We start from the raw sequence: 23,837 nt of genomic DNA, 5'->3' as shown, positions 1-23,837 counted from the left end.
CTGCTGCCACTAGGGGGTGCTGCATCACCTCCAGCTGTCGAACTCAAACTTGTCAACATCTCAACTTCAATCTTAACTTACTAAATTGAGAAGATATTTTGCTTTTAAGTTATATGTTTTTTAATTTATTTCATTTAGGAAAAGGTGACAATTATTTAGTTCAAAAAAATATTAGATGAGGGCATCACCAAGTATGAATGAGGACTGAATGAATAATGGATATACATTGTAAGCACTGAGCATCTTGAAAAGAGCAGAAAATCTAATTTATTATTATTAATGTTCACTGCGGAAGGATGCTGAGATGAACTCCAACAAGGGGATTCATGGGAGGATGAAGGACCTGGATGTGGTTGGAGTGAGTGAAGAGGATGCAGAGGACAGGATTAGATGGAGCCAGATGATTCCATGTGGCGATTTGGGAGTTTTAAGTGTGATAAAAATGTTCTCTGTGTCAATCATTTTTTTCCAAGAATTTGAAGGTGTTCTCTTCATAACCTATATTTGAAATATTCACACAACCTGCAACTGACATCAAGCTTTCTGACACCAGGCAACACATTTTACTCCATAATACCTTCTTGATATGTCACTTTAGGGCCAATTTGGTTTGGTGTAGAACTGATCCATAAATCCTTCTTCACTACTTTACCTGTACTAGTATTTTTAAAGCAAACTAACTTTAAAATTTGGTTGATGTGTTTCTTTTTTGGTAGCATTATTCTCCCAGAGACAAACAAGTAGATTTTGATCTAATTAAAAGCAGGAAAGCCTCACTGCATGGTCCATCTCCTCAAGCAAAAATCAAACATCTATTTTTAGATATATAGATAATAAAATTTAGGTTAAATGGAAAAGCAAAAAAGCAAAACATGAAAGGACATTTGATGTCAAACATGGAAATCTCATGTTCAAAACAGAAGAAAATGATACATTTTTGGAGGTATCTTCCTGAATCACAGCACAAAATTAGATATGTGAAGAAAGTTTTGTGCACAACATAGAAATTATCTATTTAATTTGATGATAAGTTATAAGAACTTTATTTCTTAATCGGTTATGTCTTACACATACTGTACCTCAACATTTATTGTAATGCTTTAATGTTTTGTGGCGTCAGCTCCTCTTAAATCAGCATAAATATTGAGTTTTATGGTCAGTGTAATAACTTCCATGTTTGGTCTGAAGGCCTCCCGCATTAAGATGAACGTTCCTCTGGTAGGAAAACAAGTGTGCATGCGGCGATGCAGTAGTTTAATGTTTCTGTCTTTCCTCTGCCTGTCATCCTTTCAACTCTCTGCGCAACTTTGTGTGTGTGTGAGTTGTTGTGGAAAGGGTTGCTAGGATACCAGTTCAGATGGAGCGCAGACATAAACAATGACAAAACTCCACACAGAGCTGTTGTTGTTTCAGCATGATCCCACACCATTTGGCTTCAGTGTAGCCGGGATCTCAGGGGGGCTCATCCCAGACTCACACGGGCCGGCAGACACGACACACGCATTGAAGGGCTGCATGTTCCCGCCAGCACATGGCATCACATGTATGTGTGCTTTTTTGTTTGTTGGCAACTCTTTGTGCAGCATAAAAGCCTGCAATCATGCCAGCAAATGACTGAGACCCTCAGCTCTGCACAGCAGCATCAGGCCCTGTGCCGCTCGGCGACAGGCCAGCAGGGATGAGGTGATGCAACTCTGTAAACGTGAGTAAAACCTATCTCAGGACATTTGCAGACAAAAAAAAGGTAAACAGAGGGTGGATGGGGGGATCCTCTGTCTGGTCTGGTCTTATGTCACCCATCATCTGCAGCAGCACATGGCCTGAGACCAAACTAAAGTGATTAGCAGCTTCTTTGTTTATTGGAAAAGGGAACATTTACGTCTCTTTACAAATTCACACTCACTGATGTTCATCAGAATGCTACTTTACAGCATCAAATACCACCATGGAGCTCAAATAACAAGGCAGCTGCTAATAAAACAACTAGAACACAACATTTCAGCGTCTGAGAGTCAACAAGTTATCTCAGTGCTGAGCTGACATCAAATAATTTAGTCTTCATGCTGATCGACTCCAACAGGGGAAAAAAAACGAGCTAAAGCAAAAGTGTGAGTAAATATTTATGATGACTAATTACTGTTATGTAAGAGAGGAAAAAAGATTTGTAGGATTTTATCTAAACATGTTCATTAATCAGGAGACTACAACATAACTGTAAATATCCTTTTGCTTATATGTGTTGCAAAAATGAATGCTTTGCAAACCACAAAACACTTGAATAACGTCTTCAGGTGCAAGAACACCGGTTGAGTGCACGCTGTACAATTTGCAAATCCCCCCCAAAAGCTAATTTATATTATTAGTGTTTATAAATAAATCTTCACACATCCATCTACATCATGGGGTTCCGCTCCCCTTCTTCATCCAAGGCGTTCTTCTTTTTCTGTTTGTCTGAGCGTTTGATCACGACGATGAACACGATGACTGCAGGGAGACACAAAGAACACGGTTACAACAGAGAACCGCCCAACAGGCAGCAGCTGAAGCCTGATTTTGTTTCAGCAGAAGAAAAACTTCCTGTTGTGTGTGTCAGATTTACCACAGAATGCCAGGATGCATGCCAGGATGGCGATGGTGACTCCCATTGTGGGTTTGAATCCCTCTCCTTCTGGTGCCATGTAGCAGTAGCCCAGCTCTGTGCAGTTGCATACTCTCACTGAAACATAGAAGTCACATTTCTTTATATTTTTGGGTTGTGGATATTGGTTGATATCTGGTTTAAGATCAACTAACCTTGAAATAACTGATTGACCCCCATGCCAGCATTGTCCTTGATGTTGATACTGAGAGGGAAAGTCCTGTCTTGAGTTGGTTTTTTCTTCAAACGCAGCTCAGCTGTTGTTTCTGGTTGATTTACAGAGAAAAATAACAAAAAATTAGAAAAAAAAACTTCTCTGTTGTGTTTTTTTTTGTGTGTGTGTTTAGGATTTTACCATCGATTTGACGCAGCTCCCAGTTGGGAGATTTCTTGCTGTCAGCAAAGCTGAAAACAAAAGGCTTGGAGAAAGGAGCGCTGTCTCCATCCTCAGCCTTGACGGTGACGGGTTTGAGGTCCTTGGTGCAGATGAAGGCCTCCTTCTCGGTCAGAGTGGGGAAGTTGTCATTGACGTCCAACAGACGCACGTGGAGCGACTGCTCTGAAAACTTCTCTGGGTTCTCTTTAAATAAAAAAAGCAGAACAAATGAGCGAGAGTGCAAAAAGCGACTTGAACGTGAACGTTCTCCAACTTTTACAGTATTCTCACCCTTTTCAAAGACAGTCAGGGTGACTTCAAAATTCTCCAGTTTCTCTCTGTCAAGCTTTTCCTTGGTCTTGATCTCTCCTGAGGCCGCATCGATCTCCAGCCAGCCTTCAGAGTCACCATCCAACTTAAACCTGAAGACAGCACAAACAAAGACCTTAAATCCTGGTCTGAAATGAACTTAAAACTACTGATATTTTTTTTAAAATTAATAGCTAAAGTCAAAATTTGGGGTTCCAACGGTTTAACCATTAAGATTGTGAGCTTTAGTACTTTAAAAAGGATCTTGTTGGCAGGGCTAATTGTAAAAACAAATTTCACTTTTTTCCTGCATCTTTTTCAGAACTTCTCTTTTTTTAATAAGCTGCAGCTCGTTTGAGCTCGTTTAAGCTGCAGCAAAAAGCCAAGTGAACAGGGATCGTGTAAGTTTGATGTTCAAAACATAACAATTATTTATATCTAAAAATCAGAAGTGTAAATTAAAAAAACAAACCAATAATATGAAAACTGAGAACTTTATAAAGGATTTGTCCCTGTAGTCTAATTTCTCCTTCCAGATTGATGTTTAGATTCAATAAAGTGTCAGAACACTCAGATATTCCATATTTCAGTTAAAATTTTTCACTTTTTTCTTTTGAAACATTTTATTTATTGAACCCTTTCAAAAAAGGAATAAAATTAGTTTATACCTATTTTTTTTCCATGTTTATATATATTGTTTGAAAAAGTGAATTTTTGTGAAACCTGCTAAAATATCTAGTAAGTTTTATTAAAAAACCATCTTATAGTTTCCTTACTTTTACAACAATTACATGTTTAAAATGTTTTTTTTAATATTATAAATATTAATAAATATTGATTTACTTGTATTTGTTTGTAAATTGTTTTTGTTTTGTATTTATTTCTTTGTTGATCAGAATAGATATTGTTTAGTTTCTAAGGAAAGGAATTGAATATGCTTAATAAGCTTCTGCCTATTCCCTTTTTTTATTGGTCGTTTGTTTTTTATTGTATAATGTGTTAACTGTACAAATGGGAACTAAGCCATGAAACTTGATGCTTGATACTTAAATATCAAGTCAGGTCTAAAAGAAGAATCATTTTGTTGCCAAAAAAAGACAATTTTTTGGTTTGTTAAATATTTTATATGCATTTGGGTTTGTTGCATAATCTATTTTTATGGTAATTAGCTGCTCAGACTTGCACACAACTGTACACTTCTTTTATTTTTTTCTGAATTACCCAATCTCTTTCCCTTCCGGGTCCTTTGCCTCCACAGTGAACAGCACAGATCCTTTGGTGATGTTTTCAAGCACCGTCACATCCAGGATGTCCAGGCTGAACTCTGGAGCCTCGTCCACGTCAGTGACAGACAAAGAGAAGGTGGCGGTGGACTCCGTGCCGTACTCCAGACCTCTCATCAGTGGCTCTGGGTTACGAGCATCAATCTGGATGTGGAACGCATTGGCGGACTCAAAGTCCAGAGGCTGTGGGAGGAGAAATAAAGAATGAGTGCATCATTTAACACAGTTCACATTATTTAAGAATCATTACAAATTTATACTGAAAAAAAGAAGACCTGGCAACTAAATGTTCGTTTTGAACAGAAATAAGGTACCAAGGGTTAATCTATTTCCTGTGTACATAACTAAAATAAAATAAAATACAATAAAATACAATAAAATAATAATTAAATTAAATTAAATTAAATTAAATAGTTGCAAGATTTTCTGGCTGGTTGATGTGAAAGGATGTACTGCACCTTGGCAATGACCACATGACCAACACCTTTTCCATCCGTCTGCACAGCAAAGACTTCATCATCATTTCCAGCAGAAATGTGGAACTCAATAATTGAGCTGCCGCTGTCAGCATCATCCTCATCTGTTGCTCTGATGGTCAAAATGGTGTGTCCCACTGGAGTGTCCTCTGCCAGAGTGTGCTCGCCATACTGCACACAAAAAGACACGTTCAGGAGATCATCCTGGAGTTGTGGGAACACAAGTAACAGCTTAGACACTCACGTCGCTCTTCTCAAACAGTGGCAGCTGGTTGTTGACGTCGATGACCTTGATGACCAGCTTGCAGTTAGTGCTGAAATCTGAGAGCGACTTGAGTGAGTTTGTGAGTCTGAGAGAACATCCACATGTGGTTTGGTTCATCTCTGGTTACCTGCGTCACTGACTTCAACAGTCAGGTGGTAGAACTTCTGCTCATTTCTACGAAGCAAGCGCAGCGCTTGGATTCTTCCGGAAGACTCATCGATGGAGAAAGTGTTGGATGCAGCTTCTGGACTTAAGGACACAATCTTGTATGTAAGCTGGGAGTTCAGGGTTCCTTCTTGATCTTTATCGTGGGCCTTCAGCTGTCCTACCAGGCTTCCTAAAATAAAACAATTTGGAAAAAAATACATATTACATCTTATTTTTAGAGGCTTTAAAATATTCTTCAAAAAAACACGACATAACAAATCATCTTAACGGCATCTGACAATTGCTTTATTAAAATTTTATCTTGACACTTTTGTTTCTTTAAATCGCTTTGTGTCATGGATACATTTGACATCTTAGTTTTATCTTTTTGTATTCTTTGTCTATTAATTTTCCCCAAAAAATCTCTAAACTTTTAGAATTAATAAAGAATGTAAAAAAATAAAAATAAGAAGCAAATTTATCTATGAGACAATGTGTTTAAAGATAAAAAAATGACATGAAACAACATTCTAATGTTTTTTCTCCCAACAATTTTCTTTTTAAATGTTAGTTTTGTGCCTTCAAACTACTTTGCCTTTGATACATTTCCTATTCTTTTTTATTCTTTTACATTCTTAGCCTAAAAATTCTCCAGATTTTTCTCTCAATTTTTTTAATCAATTTGGAAACTTTTATTAATTGCTCCATGTTTGTTCCATATTTCATAGGCTACTTTGCTTTTATTTTTATCAGATCTCACTCAATTTTGACATATTATTGCTTTTTTTCAATTTTATTTTAACCTTTATTTTACTAGGAAATCCCATTGAGTTTGAATCTCTTTTTCAAAGGAGATCTGGGCCAAAAGGCATCAACATACGAAAATAAAATACAGTTAAAACAATAATAGTAGAAACAAACTGAAATTCCAATAAAATACAATTAAAATGAACAGTATGGCAATAATTCAAAGATTAATCAAGAGTTGTACAGTCGGGTCAAGAGTGACATCTGCATATTTCTTTTAAAAGCTCAGAAAGCTTTACTTTAATGCACTTTGAGGGAATCAGGTCACATAGATGCAGAGAGTTCTGAGTATTATTCCAGGAAAGTAGAGCAGCAATAGAAAAAGTTGTTTTTGCTAATTCTTATTTCATAATTGTGTTAGTTTACCATTTAAAAGGGCTTTAAGAACAACCTAGACTTTAGGAATTTGGATTTATTAATGAGCAATGGTGAAATCTTCTGATAAATATTTGTTCTTGCTCAAAAGATTGATCAAATGAGACACACACAGATTTTTTTTATTTGATGATTTTTGATATGTTACTGTCCTAATTTAAATCTAAATATACTCCACATTAATGTCAACTATTGAAGTGGATTTCCGTCTCTCACCTGCAGGTTCATCTTCCTGGATCTCCAATATACTCTCCTCGCTTAGACACTCTGGTTCATTGTCATTCACATCCAACACCAGGACATGAATCTCCATGGGAGGATCCACTTCGTTGCCATAATTGTCCTTAGCAAAGACGACCAAGGTGTACTAAAGAAAAAAAAAATGAAGATCTTAAGTAACTCTTTAATTCTGTGTGTTTTTCCAAAATATACCGGTAGATGTGCCGTCTACCATCTCTTTTTCCTCTCTGTCCAGCTGCTCTGTTAAATAAATGATTCCGCTTTCAGAGATCTCGAAGGGGAATCTCAGCGCTCGCTCTTTTTGCACTAATGAGTAGATGGCATTGGGGTCATTGGACTGGACCTGCAGGAAAAAAGAAGAGAAGAGCTCAGAATCCATGCACTAAACTGGAAAGAGAGTTAGGATCTGTTTATCTAACCTTTCCAATAGACCGGGGGTAAGCTCCCATGAGGTTCTCCACAATAGAGATGGGGCCTGGGTTGAACCACAGGTTCTGCTGCACCACAATGTGTACTCTGGTGTTTCCACTCAGTGCGGTATCGGATTTCCCTCCTTGGTCCTGGACTCGCACCACCAGGAAGTAGTCTGGGTCCTCCAGCGGGTCCACGTTCTGCCTCCTCATCTCTGGAAGCACCACAAGAAAACAGTCCAAGATCAGAATCAAGGCACTTCTGATAGCATTTGAGTTTACTGTGAGAGACATAAATATATGACTTTATCACTGCTTTTTTTTTTTTACTCATAGGAATTAAGGGGGAATCTCTAACCTACCAAAATGATCTTTGTGAAACCATAAAAAAATGATTTTTATGTCTTATTATTTGCCCCTACAACCCTTTTTTGTTTGTTTTTTTTTTTAACAACGGTCTCATATGAGCTCCATTTGATGATATATTTTTGTGTTTACATTGTTTTAAGAAAAAACGAGAGACTTTACAAAAAAATGTTCAGCAGTAGTCTAATTATATTACAGACTTCATAGCTTTTTCTAAACAAATGAACAAATATTTTCAAAAAAATAATTTAAAATATGTTCTTTTGCTTTTGAATTATAGTTTTTTTTAATCATTTAAGTTATTCAAATGTTTTGAAATGTATTTCAAAGTATTTATTTGTTCTTTTTACTATAGATCAACATATGGGGGCAGACAAATAAATAAATAATACCCCTTTAACACCAGAGTGCCAGTGTTTATGTTCTTTAATTTACTGCAACTTTTCAATTACCAGCATGATCAATGTAATTCCAGCTGATTCTGAAGGAGAAAAGCGGCTCATACGAGCCGCTTTTCTCCTTTAGAATCAGCTGGAATTACATTGATCGTGTTAACGGTTGAACAGTTACAGTATGTTATAGATTTAGTGTTTTTTAAGCGTCACCTCAGATGCTAAAGGGGTTAAAAAGAATATCTAAAACCATGTTTGTGCCCTGAAAACAAACCTGCTTTCTCCATGCAAGTGAAGAAAGGGTTTTCTTCATAAGGGACTCTGTGTGCTGTACAGTATTCATCAAACTTTGCTTTCAGAGTGTCAATGCTGCGGTCTTCTCCTTGACCATAGTGGATGCCTTCTCTGGCCTTCAGATTGCGTTCTCCTGTGGAAAAAAAAGACATTTCTTCTCTGTAAAGACAAACTATTACAAACTTTCAACAGAAATATGCAATTTGAAAGTATTTCACATGTCCATGCACTTGGAAAAGCTAAAAATCCACCATCATGCGACAGATTCCAGCAATCTGCCTTGAATAAGTATTAGTTTTGAGCACACGAGATGAGCTGTGTAATCTGGATTTACAGTGGTGCTATACTGCTGGATTACAGTGAGAGATTACACATTCTCCTGCAGACGGTGTCCTTGATTGTGTGAATCTGTTCCTAGCCCCGATTTTTGCGTTACCTTCTGCGGTGGTGGAGATCTCTCCAGTGTTGGGGTTGATCTGGAACAGGGGAATGTTGCGATTGTTGGGAATTTGGCTGACCAAGCTGTAAACCAGGTCTGCATTGGAAGTCTGAGGGTCGTCCCGGTCAGACGCAAACACTCGTGTAAACGGGACACCTGGGAAAGGAGTTAAAAAAATAGTAATTGTGTTGTCTAAATGATCAAAACTGAATTTCTGCTTTATATTTTAGCATATTTTTGTTATGGTTTCCATAAGGAAGAGGAAGGGGACTTTGTTGAAACCCCTTTTTGGAATCCTCTACACATTTATTAATAAATGATTGATCCATTGATCATCTTTGCTCCATCAAATTTTAATTTCATCCAAACTTGATTAGTTTCAACTTCTACCGTCTGCTTTTTTTTAATTTATCCACATTCCTTACACGTTTTTTCATTTCTTTTATCTTGGTTTTTAAGGAAAAATAAATATTTTTCTGATTTTTAAAATAGTCTGAACCTGGGCTACACTGACATCAAACTGAAGCCAAATCTATTTTGAAATCCATCAGAACAACTTGCAGTTCAGAGCCTCCCAAACACAACCAAACAGGTTTTTATGATGCTTCCTCCACAGCAAAATCTAAATTAGAAATACTAAAATAGCTGCTTTAGGATGGAATCACAGGTTTGGTATCATTTCTAGCATTGGTCTAGTATAATTTTGTCTGAGTGGTTGCACACCTATGGGATTGCGCTCTCGGACTGTAGCTGTGTAGACGCTCTGGTTGAAGAATGGTGCATTGTTGTTGATATCTAAGACGTTTATGGTCACGAAGATTGGGCCGTCGACCTGTTTGTCACCTGAAAACGCCTCCACCTGGAAGTAGAAGAAAAACTAATGAGGACAAACACGAGATTAATTACTGTCATAGCTCAGAAATGGAAATTTTCTCTGTTCTTTATGTTTATTCACATAGTAAAAAGAGGCCTCTTAGAAATTAGTCGATTTTCTTCAAATAAACAAAAATCTGCAGACCTAAAACTGTCTTACTAAGAATTTTTGTTTTAAGAAAAAAAATTCTAGTCTCTGAGACAGGTTTTCTTTGACTAAGATTATTGAAAAATGCTCATTAAAAACGTTAATAATATGATTTCTTAGGAATTAATAAGATTATTTTTATTACAAGACAGAAAATAATACAAATTTCTTTGAAATAAACATCTTTTTACTTTCTTAAGATTCATTTTTTGCAGAAGGAGTGAGAAGACACTCTACCTTAAGGACGTAATGGTTCTCTTTGGCCCAATCCAGAGGTTTTTCCAGGTAAAGCCATCCGTCTCTTGAGATCCTAATGTCATCCTTACCTTCTCCACTGAGACTAAAGTCACTCACACCTGCCTCTGTCTGAAACTAAAAGGATAGAAGGTAGAAAACACGTGACCTCAATAATTTATTACTTTTAGAAATCTTGCAGTTTACATAAACAAGTTGTGTTCAAAAGTCTGTCCCCTTTTCTGTTCTGCACCACCTGCTCTTTAAACATCAGAATAAGCCCTGATATTTTCCCATTCTTCCTCGACAAAGCTTCTTAATAATCCAGAGCCTTCTGTCTTCTTTTTTGTATTTATATAACATTTAGAGTTGCAGGTGCTGGACAATTTGAACTGGTCATTTTTGAGCCTGAACTCTTTCCATAGAGCCATGCTGTTTCTAACAATTCTAGAATACAGGGCTTGGTATTTTGGTGCTGAAAAAGGCATTATTTAGGAAGAAAAAAAGGCTGTGTGAATTGCTAAATATAAATTATTATTATCGTCAAGAATACAAATGTACCATTTTTACAGTAAGGGTGCCTTTGTAAAAGTATAAACCTTTAATATGTGCTCTATTTGGGATTGTCAGACATTTTTCCCCACGTGACAGTCAATTGTAAGCAGGGAAAATGGGTTGAAAGGACAATTTAACTGACTTAGAATTAGAAATAAAAAGTCTAAAAAAGCAACATGAACACAGTTCAAGGTGTTAGTTCAAATGTCATCTTTCACAGACACCTACAGAGCACCAAGAGTGTTTTTGAGGAAAAAGATAAAAGGAACGTCGACTTTCGAGCCGCCTCATGTGTGATACCTGATAAATAGGATATGGCACCGGCGTCCCCTCTGGTACGTCTAATATAATATTCTGAAATGGGCCTTTCTTTTCCTCCAGATCCTTCCCCCTGGCCTACAACAGGAACATGAGCAAAGGTCAAAGGTCAGCGAGTACAGTGCAAGCCTGAAAGGTGCTCGCTTTTTCACTTCTTAGCGTGAATTTAGTCAAGCATTGAGGTTGGTTATTTATTGAACCAAAATACATGACACTAACAGAATGTGAGAACAAAGTCTATGGACGTTTAGCAATGCTTTTACAGTTCTGTTTAGCGCTTAAATAAGTGACCGTACGTTTTTTTTTCTGGCACAATTTATTAACTTTGGTAGTAGTCAGCATCTTTGCACAACGTTCTTGTGTAAAATGACATGAAAAGGTGCTTATTAATTGAATTAAACATAGTAAAACATAACACGTTAAAAATGAAAATTGATTAACAACCAACTCCAGTAGGTGGCAGTGCAATTTACTCACAAGGCTGAACAGTAACGGGATCAACAACAGATGCACCATGGGTGTCATTTTCACAGCCTAGAGAAGAGGAGGAAGAGGAGGAGGAGGAGGAGATGCAGGAGACAAAGTAAAAAAAAAAGGAGTTTGAAGATGACATTATATGCTGTAAACGCTTTTAATCTCCTGATGGAACTTAATAGAACTTCATTGATGTCAGGTTGACATCACCTTCATAACCTGCCAACCACCACATACTGACTGAAAACTTTATTTTCTCCAGTTTGTTTCCCTCTCTGTACGTCAGATCAACCACCAGGTCACATCGCAAACCGAGTGACCCAGTGAGTTTACAGCACAGTGTTTCTGCTGGCCTTGTTCTGAGTCGGCTTTTACAAAGTTTGCAGCACATGAGAGAGAACTGAGTCATCTCAGGTCTGTTTTCCTGCAATAGTCGTCTTCGTAGTTCAGTCTGAGGCAGACAAAACAAGCTGAAAGGCCAATGCTCGCTCGAAGAATGTACAGAACAGAGAGCATAGCTTAGAATGAACTCGGTTTAGGTTTGTTGGAGAGTATTTATGACAAGAAGCTGTGAAAGAGTAGAAATTCTAATAACAAAAGATGGAAGATTGGTTGTTTTATCCCTCAGATCAGAAGCTGTCTCGCTCTACACAGGTAGACAGGTTAGATGAAGGTGACTTTGAGTTGTGCCCGGTGACCTTTTCCTGCAGCGGACACTTAAATGTCCTCTAAGATCTGTTCAATCTAACTAACTTTTATGCTTTTTCTGCAGTAAATTATCCAATAAATTAACTACTTTTCTGATTGGCACATATTTAACTCAGCCTTTAATTACCCTTCTACTTGAATCATTTCCACCCACATTGGTTTAACAAACCTGAGGTGAAGCAGTTTTTAAAAATTAAGATTTAAAGATAAACTGAGAAGTTGAGTTTGTATGAGAACCACATTTCAAGGCCTTTAATTGTCCCTGTCTGAAAAACTGCAGAATAATCTCTTTTATGTTCAATTTCAGTTTCTGTTACTCTTAAAGTGGTCCGAGTTGTGGATAATCAGCAGCTATCTGAAGCAACCCAGGAAGCCACGGAGCAGAGGTCACTGCCTTGTACTAGGCCCTGCCAAAGTCACCTCAAGATCACTGCACCTCTGCAACAACCAGAAGACAACCATGTCAAGACGTAGGAAAAGCAACACAGCGGCGAAGGTTTTCTGCTCTTAAAATCCCACCAAGCTATTTCCTGTTCAACTCTACAGAACCTAAAACCGGATTCAAAGGACCGGAGCGACTTACCTTTGATGAGAGCTCGAACGAGTCACTCAAACTTGAATGGGGAGAGCTGTTTAAAGCTACCAAGTTAAACGTTAACAATGTTAACCAACTTTTATTGTATCTAATGATTGTCTAATCATCCTGCCTTTAAGTCGAGCGGACCAATGACAGCACAGAATACTCAGGAAGACGAGAACAATGACACACGGCACTTTAAAAGACAAACTGAGATGGGATTCCTTAAAGAAAAAAAATAATAAAAATGAAGATTTTATAGTGAAACGACGCCATTTGTTTTTAATGGGAGAAACATTTATAAGGACTCGTGAAGGGTTTTTAATATTTAGACAGCCCACATGTGAACTGAGAGTACTTGGAAAAACAGAGCAAAGGACGGTGGGAATTTTTTTTTCTCCAGAAACCTGCAGTTCAGTGTTTCAGTTTCTAATTCCACCCTTAGACTTTGACCTGTCCACTGTTTCCTGTCAGATTTTCCATTCCAGATAAGAAGCTGTGTGTGGACAAAGGGACGAACAGATAGCAATGACAATCTATCGCCTCTTGAGAACGGGAAGCCCTGAGGTCACACGGTGATCCAGGAGGTCAACACGTTCAGTGACCTTAGGCGCTGATACGAGAGTTTAAACTTCTTAAAAGCTCTTTAAAGAGTCAATGCACTACCATCATGCTGCTGGGGAGCTCTTGTCTGTACAGACCTGCTTGGCAACCAGGCAGAGAATTGTGTAAATCTGCGAGTGAGTCACCACTTCACAGGCCCGCAACTTGACAAGAACCTGCGATTGTGGTGTTATTGGTTCAGCGGATGAAACGCTGAAATCAGATGGAAGCGACTGTGTTATGTAAAACATGGGTCCTTCCACAGCTCCGCCTTGATGCTTCTACACAGGCTGTCTGATAGTCTTGCCAACACACACCATCTGCCTGCTCCGACTGAAATCAACATACAGACTTGATGGCCTCCGAGCGTTACCTTGGCAACACATTTTCTAGCATTCCACCACTTCGCAGTCGAGATTTAAAAGTTTAAGGTTCAGTATCAGTCGGCAGCCAAACTGGCAGATGTGAGGTTCTCAGACGACACAAAAGGCTAATCCGTTGTCAGAAGTTCAGTGTTATTGTCTGACTCATCCTTCATCATCTCAGTTGAGGTGCTGTTAAATCCTGTTTGCGCCACTTTTTGGTGTCAGAGATGATTCATCCTTTTGGATTCTTCGTTAATGAGGAACACAGACAAAAGAGCCTGCTGCATCTTATTGAAATCAAGAAAAGCCTCAAAGTCCCACTCCAATGAAAATGGCACTTTTAGTGTGTTTAACAAGTTCTTGTAGTATTTTTCTGATAGAGGACTTACATTAAGAAAATTAGCCTCAAAATTCAATTTCTGAGTATTTCTTTACTCAAATCGTGAATCAGAAAAATGCAGTTGGAAAAAGATTGAATTGTAATGTAAAAAATACGCTGGACAGGCCTCAAGATCCCTGATTCTGATCCATCCACTTATAAACAAATAGATCCATGTACATATTTGTTTTCCTCATCAGCTGGCATCTGACTCAACTGTACGGCTCTAATATTTTTTGCCATTTTTCTTGCACTGCTAATGCTAGCTTGAGGGGCTGTAAGCTAGTGGGAGAGAATGTAAACAGATGGATGACGGGAAGTAGGGGCAACAGTCTTTCTCATGAACTACTGCCGCTCTGCAGAAAGTAAGTTCTAGAAATTTGGGTTAAAAACGGCACAATCGTTATTAAAACACCACCTGGAATTCTTTTACAATAGATGAAAAGATGATCAAAGTGGGACTAAAACTCTGTAACAAACCAAAGCACATCACGGGTCTTGTTTTTTATTTTACAAAGTGCAAAACACAATACAATATAAACAAAATCAATGATGAAGGTCGACATTCATCACGAAGGTAGCAAAAGAGATTTTACACATTTAGCAAAAAGCTTACAAATGATCATATCAGCACTTGGGGATGACCAGTCCACAGTTTTGGCTAAAACGGAACAAGATGATGAGGTAAGAGAAAAAGTTACATAGAAATGAACAGAATTACATCTTAATCTTTCATTTCCAGTCTATATGTACTTCCTGTTTCCTGTTGTCCAGTCTGTGAAAGCAGTGAAGACACAAATGTTTTCAAGCTCATCTTTTTGCTAGAGAGCAGAAAGATGGCCTGGAGTCCTTCAGAAACAGGTTTTCCTCCAGCTGTGTCTGTAGCTTCTCCTCATCTGATGGGGAAACCGGCTACAAAACCGAGAGATTGTGGCAGGACTTTGACTTCAGCCAGAATGCCACTGTGGGATTGTTCTTTGCCACCACCTTGTCAAAGAAGCGTTTGGCCTTCATGGGAAGGCTCTCTCGCCGTGTGCTACAGTGTATGTGCCTGCGCCGCCTGCTCTCCTCCCTAGAGTCTCTGCGCAGACGCAGCTGCCGCACGATGCCGTAGAACGACTCCCAGACGTTGTGCTGCATGGCAGCTGAGGTCTCGATGAACTTGCAGTCAAACACAGCCGCACACGCGCGACCCTCTGTAAAATCAGGAAAGGAAACATGATGAATGGCTGTTCCTCACACAAACATGCAACAGGTGTGTGGGCCTTCTTACCACTGGTTGGTACTTCTCTGCGCCGCACCAGATCACACTTGTTCCCCACCAGGATGATCGGGGTATATCGGGCCGGACAGAAGCGACGGAGGGTTATTCTGAGCTCAGAAGCTCTCAGGAACGAAGCCCGGTCAGTTATGGAATACAACAGCAAGTAGGCATCAGCCGTCTGCATGCACTGCTCCTGGGTCCATTCATCAGTCTGAGGAGCACACACTGTTCATTTAACCATATTAAGACAAAGTAAATTCCACAAATTCAGTCTTTATCTCACCTCTGCATCCCACATGTCCACCAAGGTGATGGTTGCAGGTTCTCCATCAACTTCAATTTCTTTTTCACACAGTTCCTCTAAAAACACACAAAAACATTTGTTTTCAAGTTTCTCTAAAAAACTACACACAAACAAAAGTGCTTATTTTCAAGTTAAAGCTATTTTAGATATAAAAATCCTTTAAATGAATGTTCTTGTTTACAGCAGCTGAATTTTTTATATGATTTTTGGAATTTAGAATGTAAGATGTTTCTTCTGACAGCTTCTACATTCGTTTTTTTTCTTGATTTGTACTGTTTCTGAAGAAAGAAACTAACACCATTGTTTACTTTACACAATATTGATTATCATACATGTAATTTTGTTCTCATTCTGTGCTAATTTAAACAGATTATTATTGTTGGGCTTTTTTTATTCTTAATTAATTAATTTAATGTTGAAGTAAGATCGGATTTGATTATTACAGAGCCCCTAACGGGACATCAAAGTTTAAATGAATGCATAAATAAATGCTAGTGCGCACCAGATAGTAATTGATCGGTTACTATCGGGTGCGCACACCAATGTTTTTTTTTTTTTTGTTTGTTTTTTTACCTCAACTTCCCCTTATGAGCTTCATAAATTATGCTTAATGAAACATTTAACTAAACTAAAATAACAAATAGTTCTTGGTGTCTTTTCTCACCCACACACAGCTCGCAGTCGTCGCTGTCCATGCTGTCCGCTGCCCCCGCGAAGATGCTGGCGAACGCCGTCTTCCCGACCCCGCCGGCCCCCATCAGCACCACCCTGTACGGACTCTCGGGCTCGGCTGGCTCGCCGACGAAATCCGCAGAAATGACCGAGTCCGATGACGACCAACTCCCGCGGCTACCATCCGACTCCCCGGCGGAGCTGGCGCAGGACTTGGAGCGGGAGATGCAGGCGGGAACGCGCGCCAGGAGGCTGTCCGGGAGCGCGTGGCTTCCCGCGTCGCAGATGCTCCACCGGTGCAGCTCGGTCTGCAGGCGGAGGCTGTGCCGGCGCACGCTGGACAGCATGGCGGAACGCGGTAACTTTCCCCGACGTAGAAACAAAATCCAGGATAAATTTAATGTTATTTAAAATGAAAAAAAACTTTTAAAAAGTCATATGAAAACTCGTATAGTTTTATTGTTTCCACATATACGCCCTACAAAACGTCCACAGGGCGACCTGACACGGACATCTCGCAGCTAAAAACAAAGTTGAATCCGGAGTTGACTTCACATCTGCTGCTGGCTCAGTGATCTCCATCGGTGTCTCTAATGCTCTGATGGGGTTTCCCTGCAGTCTATATACAGGGAACAGGGAAAGGCGGGGCCGCCTGGACCCGTGCACTCATGCATCACGAGAGATGCTGCTGCACACCAGGATGATGAAAAACCTTCCATCCTGACATTACAACTTTCAATATTCATTAAAAAAAGTTTTTCTGGTTAATCAAAGCTCACTCAAAGCAAAAATAAAAACAACACCCTAACACCAGAACAACTAAAGTTTATGAAAATACTAAAATTACTTGCAGATCAATCAATAAAAACAAACATAAAGCCTTGAGGTTTGAATCTAAAGCCCCAAGAACACCAATTTATTTGTTTCAAGATGAAAAGGTGAAACTATTTTCAATTTTTTTCATCTGCTTTTAGGTTAAGGTCCCTTATTTTTGAAAAAAAAGTTTAATATTTATTATAGTATTTTTAAATCTAAAAGGATGCACACAGATAGACAGAAGACTGTCAGTCACCATTTTGGTAAGATGTCCCATTTAAAATACTAGAGAGGTCTGTACAGTGACAGGCAGAATGTAAAAAAAAGAATCCAGAAGATTAAATAATTTATTTAATGGTACAGATCTACGTATTTAGCTTCTATAAACAAAAATAACTCTGTCCCTCTAACTTTTAGTTTAAGAAAGCCTTCTTTTCTCCACCTTACCCGAATTAAAGTCACCTGGTTGAACTCATTATCACTATAAAACACACCTGTCCACACTCTTAAACAATCAGACTGCAACATCTCCACCATGGCCAAAGAGCTGTCTCAGGACACCAGGGACTAGCTTGTTCTCCTGAACTAGACTGGAAAAAAACAATCTTCAAAGAGCAAGCAGTTTGGTGAGGTGCTGGATCAGATATTAGAAAATGGAAGAAATGGAAGATCACTGGTGATTTCCCTGCACCTGGAGCTCCATGCAAGATCTCTCCTGGTATGGAGCAAATGATTTTGAGAAAACTGAGAAAACAGCCAATTGCTACACAGGGGGACGGTCAATTACCTGAAGAAAGCTGAGACCACAGCAGCAAAGGTTACAACAATAACACAATATGGCATTGTCCCCCTACTCAAACCAGGACATGTCGAGGTCCGGGTCTTTCTTTTTTTGCTATAAACCATCTGTTTCATCCAGAGCAGGATCGGAGATGTCAAGTGGTCACATGAAACCAGAATCAAACTCTTTGCTGAGTTGAATCTCAAGAACACCATACCCACTGTGAAGCATAGGGGTGGAAACATCATGATTTGGGACTGCTTCTCTGCAAAAGGGTCAAGAGAACTAAATCCATAAGAAGGAAAGGATGAATGGGGTCATGTGGGGTAAGAATTTGGGAAAAAAATACTTTAATCAGTGAGATTATTGAGGATAATGGAACAGGAGAAGTTTAGCATCTCTGGACCTAAAATTAGTTAAGAACAACTTGGGAAAACTTCTTGCAGAATCTGTGACTGACAAATAGATATTTTTTTGTAAAGTAGAATAGAATATCTTTATTTCTATGGCACTTTTCTCATGCTTTAAAAGAGCATACGATAATATCAAAACACTAGAGGTAGTAAAATCCAATAATAAAAAACATCAAGTTGATATTTTATAAAATCTGAAACAGCCTGAGTCAATAGTTTTCTTTTTATCAAATTCAAGCCCTAAAGTTCTCTCAGAAAGGAGCAGCACTTATTGTTCCCGTGCAGACATGTTAATAGAAAGTGGCAGATGTCAAGGTTTTTTCTCTGTGCATCTGTAACGCTGTGTTGAGCTGCAAATGGAAAAAGCTGCCAGCGCCGTTCTTTCCACCTACACTCCTTCCAGCTGAAACCAAAGGCACGTGTCAGGAGTTTGGAAACCAGAGGATTACTGGATCAGAAAATACGCTGGGAGGTGAAGTGGATGAACCGATTAGAAACCATTAAGAAACGACATCTTCAGTAAATCCTCGTGCAGGAACAGAACGCACAAAAAAAGTATTTGAAGGAGTTTTATTTAATAGAAATGACTAAAAAGATCTCCAGCACCCTTCTAGTCAAATATGCAGAAAAATGCACCTCCCTTGTTCCTCAAAGGACATAGTGGTGAATGACTTACGTCTGCTTCCACCTGTAGCCACAATCTTGAAGATTATTAACAGAAATTACACACGAGCAAAGACAGAACGATTAAGAATCATTTCATAATTTCAGTTTTTTTTTCCTATTTCATGGGATCAAAATGCCAACTTTGCCTTGTAAAAATGTTCAAGGACTTTTGACCAATTTTCTGTACAAATCCACTTTTATTTAATAACCACATTTTATTTGACAGACGTCTAACTTTCACCAAATGTTGGCATTTTTACAATGTAAAAGAACTCAACCAGAACTCAAACACTTTTCAGAAAATCCAGGTGAGTAAAAAGTGTTAGTCTAAGGTGTGTCTTACTACTGATAACTGAGTATTACCATAATATAACCAACACTCCCTGACTCCATAGCGCGGCAACAAAAGAAGACAGCAGTCTTTTACGGTGTTGGACACAGTTCAAAAGACTCGTACAGGATCATAAGAAACTTAGAGCTGGTGTTTCTAGGCTGGACGTGTAAGTCAAACAGGAGGTCCTCCTTTTTCAGGGGGTTTGAGTACGACAATTCTAGAACTCTTATGTAAAAATGTATGCTAAAATGGTGAAAAAAGATAATACAAGTAAAAGATACATTTTTGAGGGGGCAAAATTTACAAACGTTACTTAACAGTGACAGATTTTTCTGTCTTGGAAGTGATACACAACTTAAAAAATGAAGTGCTGACAAAAAATGTAAAAAAAAAACAAAAACAGAGAAATTAGAAAATTACAGCAAAGCTAAGAGTAGTTTTAAGTAAAATTTAAATGTTACCTAAAGCTGCATATTAAGAAGTAGTTTACCTTCCACAATGCAAAAAAGGACCCTTAGAAATACATTTAATATATATTTTTTAGTAATTAAAAAAAAATTCTTATTTTAAGAAAAAATATCAAGTCACAAAGACACGTTTTCATGAACTCAATTATTTTTCTAATCTTAATAAGATTTTTTTAGCAAGAAATGAAATTTAAAAAAATCTTAAAACTAGAGTATTTTTAGTTTCAGAAATTTTTGTTTTTGTAGTGCAATATTTTTGAATATATATATATATATACTGTATATATATATATATAGTTATTATTGGAGAACTTCGAAAATAAAGCATCAATACATTTTGCTATAATTTGTTTATTTTTTAGAGTTTTTCTGGGACAACTATTTTTTTGGGGGGCAGTTTTATTGCTGACACATCCAACATAAGAATGAAAAATAAGTTTTCTTTAGTCAGGAGAAGCTGCTTGCAGCTTTGTTCTACCATGAAGTCCAAATGAACTGTGACACTGACAGAAATAACAAGGCATTTAGACAAATCATCAAGCCTTCCACTAAAATACAATAGATTTGAAAGCATAAGGTGCAAATTTGTGAATGAAATTTGTAGACAATATAAACAAATGACCATTGAGGCCAAATGAGACTCTTTCATTCAGCTTGTAAACATGCAATTTTCATTTCCCAAAGCGCTCCAGAACACGTGAACAAACCAGAGGGTCATTACAGAAATTGATGGATTAATCTGCTTTTTTTTAGTGAATTCTGTCCCAGGCCGTGTCCTCATCTCTGGGACCTGCTGCTGTGCATTACAGCCCTCATCTGATCTGCCTGACAGATGACAGGGCTGCATTCAAATCCCTGTTAAGTGCTGGAGAGAAACCAGGGTCAGGAGGAGGGGATGGGCGCTGTAGCTGGCTGCTGACCAGCAGCGTCATGTTGACATGCGTTCACTGAGTGATAGATGACCTCTTTTCATAAATTCTGTGGTGTTCTCAAAGCGGGCGCCGTCACAAAAACACGCTCGTCTGTTGATATCTGTACACCTAGCCTCGGCACACGGCGACCCCATTGTCTACATCTATTTGCAATAAACTGCCTCTACCTTTTACGTCAATCACATTCATAATTAAAAAAGAAAAGAAAGGGCTTTAGTTGGTGGTTTTTGAAAGAGCAGTTGTGATTTTTGAAGCTGTTTAATAAATTTATTTCTGAACAGAAGGATGCAAAAGTCAGAGTTTCTGCCTCAGGGATTTTATTTTCTAATAATAGTTTACTGACAAGTAGGACTTTGTCTGGTTGTGGGACAGTTAATGAAAAGTGACAGATGAAGGTTGAAATACATTATTTTAAAAAGATCGAAATGTAAAACAGGAACAATTTAAAGTGGTGACTTGTTTTTTCACAGTTTTGTAAAAACATTTTATTTGATTCAATCAATCAATCAGTCAAACTTTATTTGTTAAGTGATTTAATGCACATTTGTTCAGCCCAAAGTGCTTTACAAGTAAAAAGGAAAACATGATAAAGCAGAAAAACCAGAGTTAAAACCAACAGACAAGGAGCAGAAGTTACCACATCATCAGGACATTTAAATTTAAGAAATCAATAAATCAAAGATTTAAACAATAACTAACATAATCAGTTAAATAACAAAATATTAAAACGCAGTGAAAAGTCAAAATTATTCAAAGTGAGTTACTTAAAAGCTAAACTCAAAGGGTATGTTTTTATTTACTTTTAAAAATCTCTAAATTTAGATTTTTCTATTACAATAAAAGAGAAAAAACAGAAAAGAAAGTTAAATACAGTGCAGGAGAGGCAATAAAAAAATACTCTCTCTGTTTACTCTGGTCTGAAATGCATTATTTCCTAAAATATCACGTGTTGGGACTTTATAGGACTTATATTACATTATTTTGGGGCAAATTGTCCAACACATACAGTATATTAAGTGTGTAAGAATATACAGTTTTATTTGATTTAGTACAATTGTGCAGCTTTAAAAAAAGGGAATTCCTAAAAAAAAATTTTTTTCGAACACTTTTATTAATACTGTGATAAAAAGGACCAAATAAGAGCACTTTTAGACAGATAAAATAATAACAATCACTGCAACTTCAGCTAGTGAAAAGGTGCTAGCAAAAAAATATGGTAAAAGTAGTTTTTATTTCATAGTTCACCAAATAATCACAAAACATCAATAATGAACAAACATTTTTTAAACTCATATTTTAAAAATAATTCTTTGGACGTAAATAGAAAATATATGTATTTTCTAGAAACATTTCTGGACTTGAGCTACAAAACAGACATTCAGAGGATCAAATATACCATTAAAAACTGACACTCAATATTCTTGATTAATCATCTGGTGCCTAACAATGGATTTTCCGTCATTGAGGGGGCATTTTTGTTTTAATTAAACCATCATGGAATGTATGCCTGCAGAAACTCAACCGTGCCCAGCTGACGCACAACTGCAACAGTTTCCAGCTTTAATGTCAGCAGTTGTCAGACTCATAAGAAACAGAATAAAGAGGGCTGTGACCTCTGTGTGGGTTAATACCATGAAGCCATAGAGCCTTTGTAGTCCACTTCATACCACGACAGCTGTGAGTTTTCTTCTGCTGTCTATTATTTAGTGCAACATCTGCCCTGAGTTCATCTTAAAACAGGGATTTCCAGTAAAGCTGGTAGCTGGTGGAGGCTTTATTCCTATTCCACCTCATGTTCTCATCAGCACATGGTCACTGATCATCGTTAGACGCGATTTGGATCGATATCCTGCTTGGACGAGTGACACTCATCCATGCGGCACGTGTCCAGTAGCAATACAGACAACATCTGCCACACAGAATCTGATTGCTGTGCGACAACACATATGTTACCCCGTTAAGCCCTATATCAGTAACTGTACTAAGTTGCTTGGTGACCGTTGCTAAGCCACCATCTGATTTCTCTGTCAAGCAAATCTCCTTGACTTTCATTGTTGTTGAAAATGCAGCCCCTTCAGAGCTAATTTCAAAAGCTGAATCACTGCAAAGTTCGGCACAGACTTTCTTTCGTTCCTATTAATTGCAGGGGAAGGCTGAAGCCGTTTCTGGAAACTCAAGAGTATGATTCTCCTGGTAAGACTTTGAGTCACTTCTACAAAGTTGACATAATTCCTGAGATTCATCTTTAAGCTAACTTGAGTTTAAGAGGCCAATAAAACCTGATTAATGCACCACATCCATTATAACACGTGTCAAGTCAAGGCCCGGGGGCCGGATCCGGCCCTCCAGGTCACTTTATTTTATTGTGATTAATGGCCCGATGTTATCTTGAGCTTATTTTTAACTTGTATAATTTTGACAAAATATGTTTTTAAGGAGAGTAAAATATTGAAAATTTTATTATTAATAATTAATTATATTAAAAAGTTACGTTTTTAAAGGTAAAAAAATTGCCATTCTGATAGCTTTTTGGACTATTTTGGCATTTACTAAGCTTTTTTTTAGGCTACTTGGAGTTTAGCTAATATTTAAGCTATGTGATAGCTGTTTTGGCTTATTTCGTTTTTTTAGGGCATTTTTAAGTTCAGCTATTTTTCTGGCTACACGCTAGCTGTTTCACCCAAACTAAGTTTTTTTTTAGGAAAATATTTTAGCTGGCTACCAGCTTCAGCGTTTTTAGCCATCGATTTCAGCATTTTCAGCGGCCAAATTATTCCCACTAGCATTATCGTAGGTAATGCTATATATCTAGTTCATAATTATGTTTAAGTTGCAATTTTAAATTTTAAAAATGCAGTTTTAGAGTGATCAATAACTGTTTATTCTGTTCGGCCCACGACCTGAGGTGTGTTTTGGATCTTGGCTCATTGTGTGATGACACTCCTGCATTATAAGAAATAAAAAAAATATTTTTTTTAATATATAACTGCATATCTAATATAAATCTCGATCCAGTGGAACACTACTGGATATTTCAAAACTGCTTAATTTTCAGCCGTATATAAAGGATGACAGCCAGTGACTACATAATTACCACTAGGGCTGGGAATCACTGGGTACCTCACGATACGATACGA

The 23,837-nt window shown here is 37.8% G+C and overlaps 2 protein-coding genes across 2 annotated transcripts; both read right to left on the bottom strand.

Moving 5' to 3' along the window:
* Window positions 1-1,832: 1,832 nt before the first annotated feature.
* Window positions 1,833-12,781, bottom strand: cdh17 (cadherin 17, LI cadherin (liver-intestine)). Its single transcript, XM_024268408.2, has 19 exons — window positions 12,711-12,781; window positions 11,423-11,479; window positions 10,928-11,023; window positions 10,076-10,210; window positions 9,541-9,676; window positions 8,815-8,973; window positions 8,359-8,511; window positions 7,336-7,541; window positions 7,128-7,259; window positions 6,893-7,043; window positions 5,475-5,684; window positions 5,327-5,403; window positions 5,065-5,253; window positions 4,545-4,789; window positions 3,306-3,436; window positions 2,994-3,218; window positions 2,794-2,904; window positions 2,600-2,716; window positions 1,833-2,484 (listed from the first exon to the last, which is right to left on the bottom strand). Exons 2-19 carry the CDS (start codon window positions 11,468-11,470, stop codon window positions 2,393-2,395), a joined length of 2,613 nt encoding a protein of 870 aa, XP_024124176.1. The 5' UTR covers window positions 11,471-11,479; window positions 12,711-12,781; the 3' UTR covers window positions 1,833-2,392.
* A 1,759-nt stretch (window positions 12,782-14,540) lies between these two features.
* On the bottom strand, window positions 14,541-17,056 carry gem (GTP binding protein overexpressed in skeletal muscle). Its single transcript, XM_024266971.2, has 4 exons — window positions 16,284-17,056; window positions 15,599-15,675; window positions 15,325-15,526; window positions 14,541-15,247 (listed from the first exon to the last, which is right to left on the bottom strand). Exons 1-4 carry the CDS (start codon window positions 16,636-16,638, stop codon window positions 14,964-14,966), a joined length of 918 nt encoding a protein of 305 aa, XP_024122739.1. The 5' UTR covers window positions 16,639-17,056; the 3' UTR covers window positions 14,541-14,963.
* Window positions 17,057-23,837: the final 6,781 nt, after the last annotated feature.

The sequence above is a fragment of the Oryzias melastigma genome, linkage group LG16, assembly GCF_002922805.2.
Source record: "Oryzias melastigma strain HK-1 linkage group LG16, ASM292280v2, whole genome shotgun sequence".
Taxonomy (NCBI): Eukaryota; Metazoa; Chordata; class Actinopteri; order Beloniformes; family Adrianichthyidae; genus Oryzias; species Oryzias melastigma.
The sequence above is the reverse complement of the archived record's forward strand: the minus strand, read 5'-3'. Positions and strand labels throughout refer to the sequence as shown.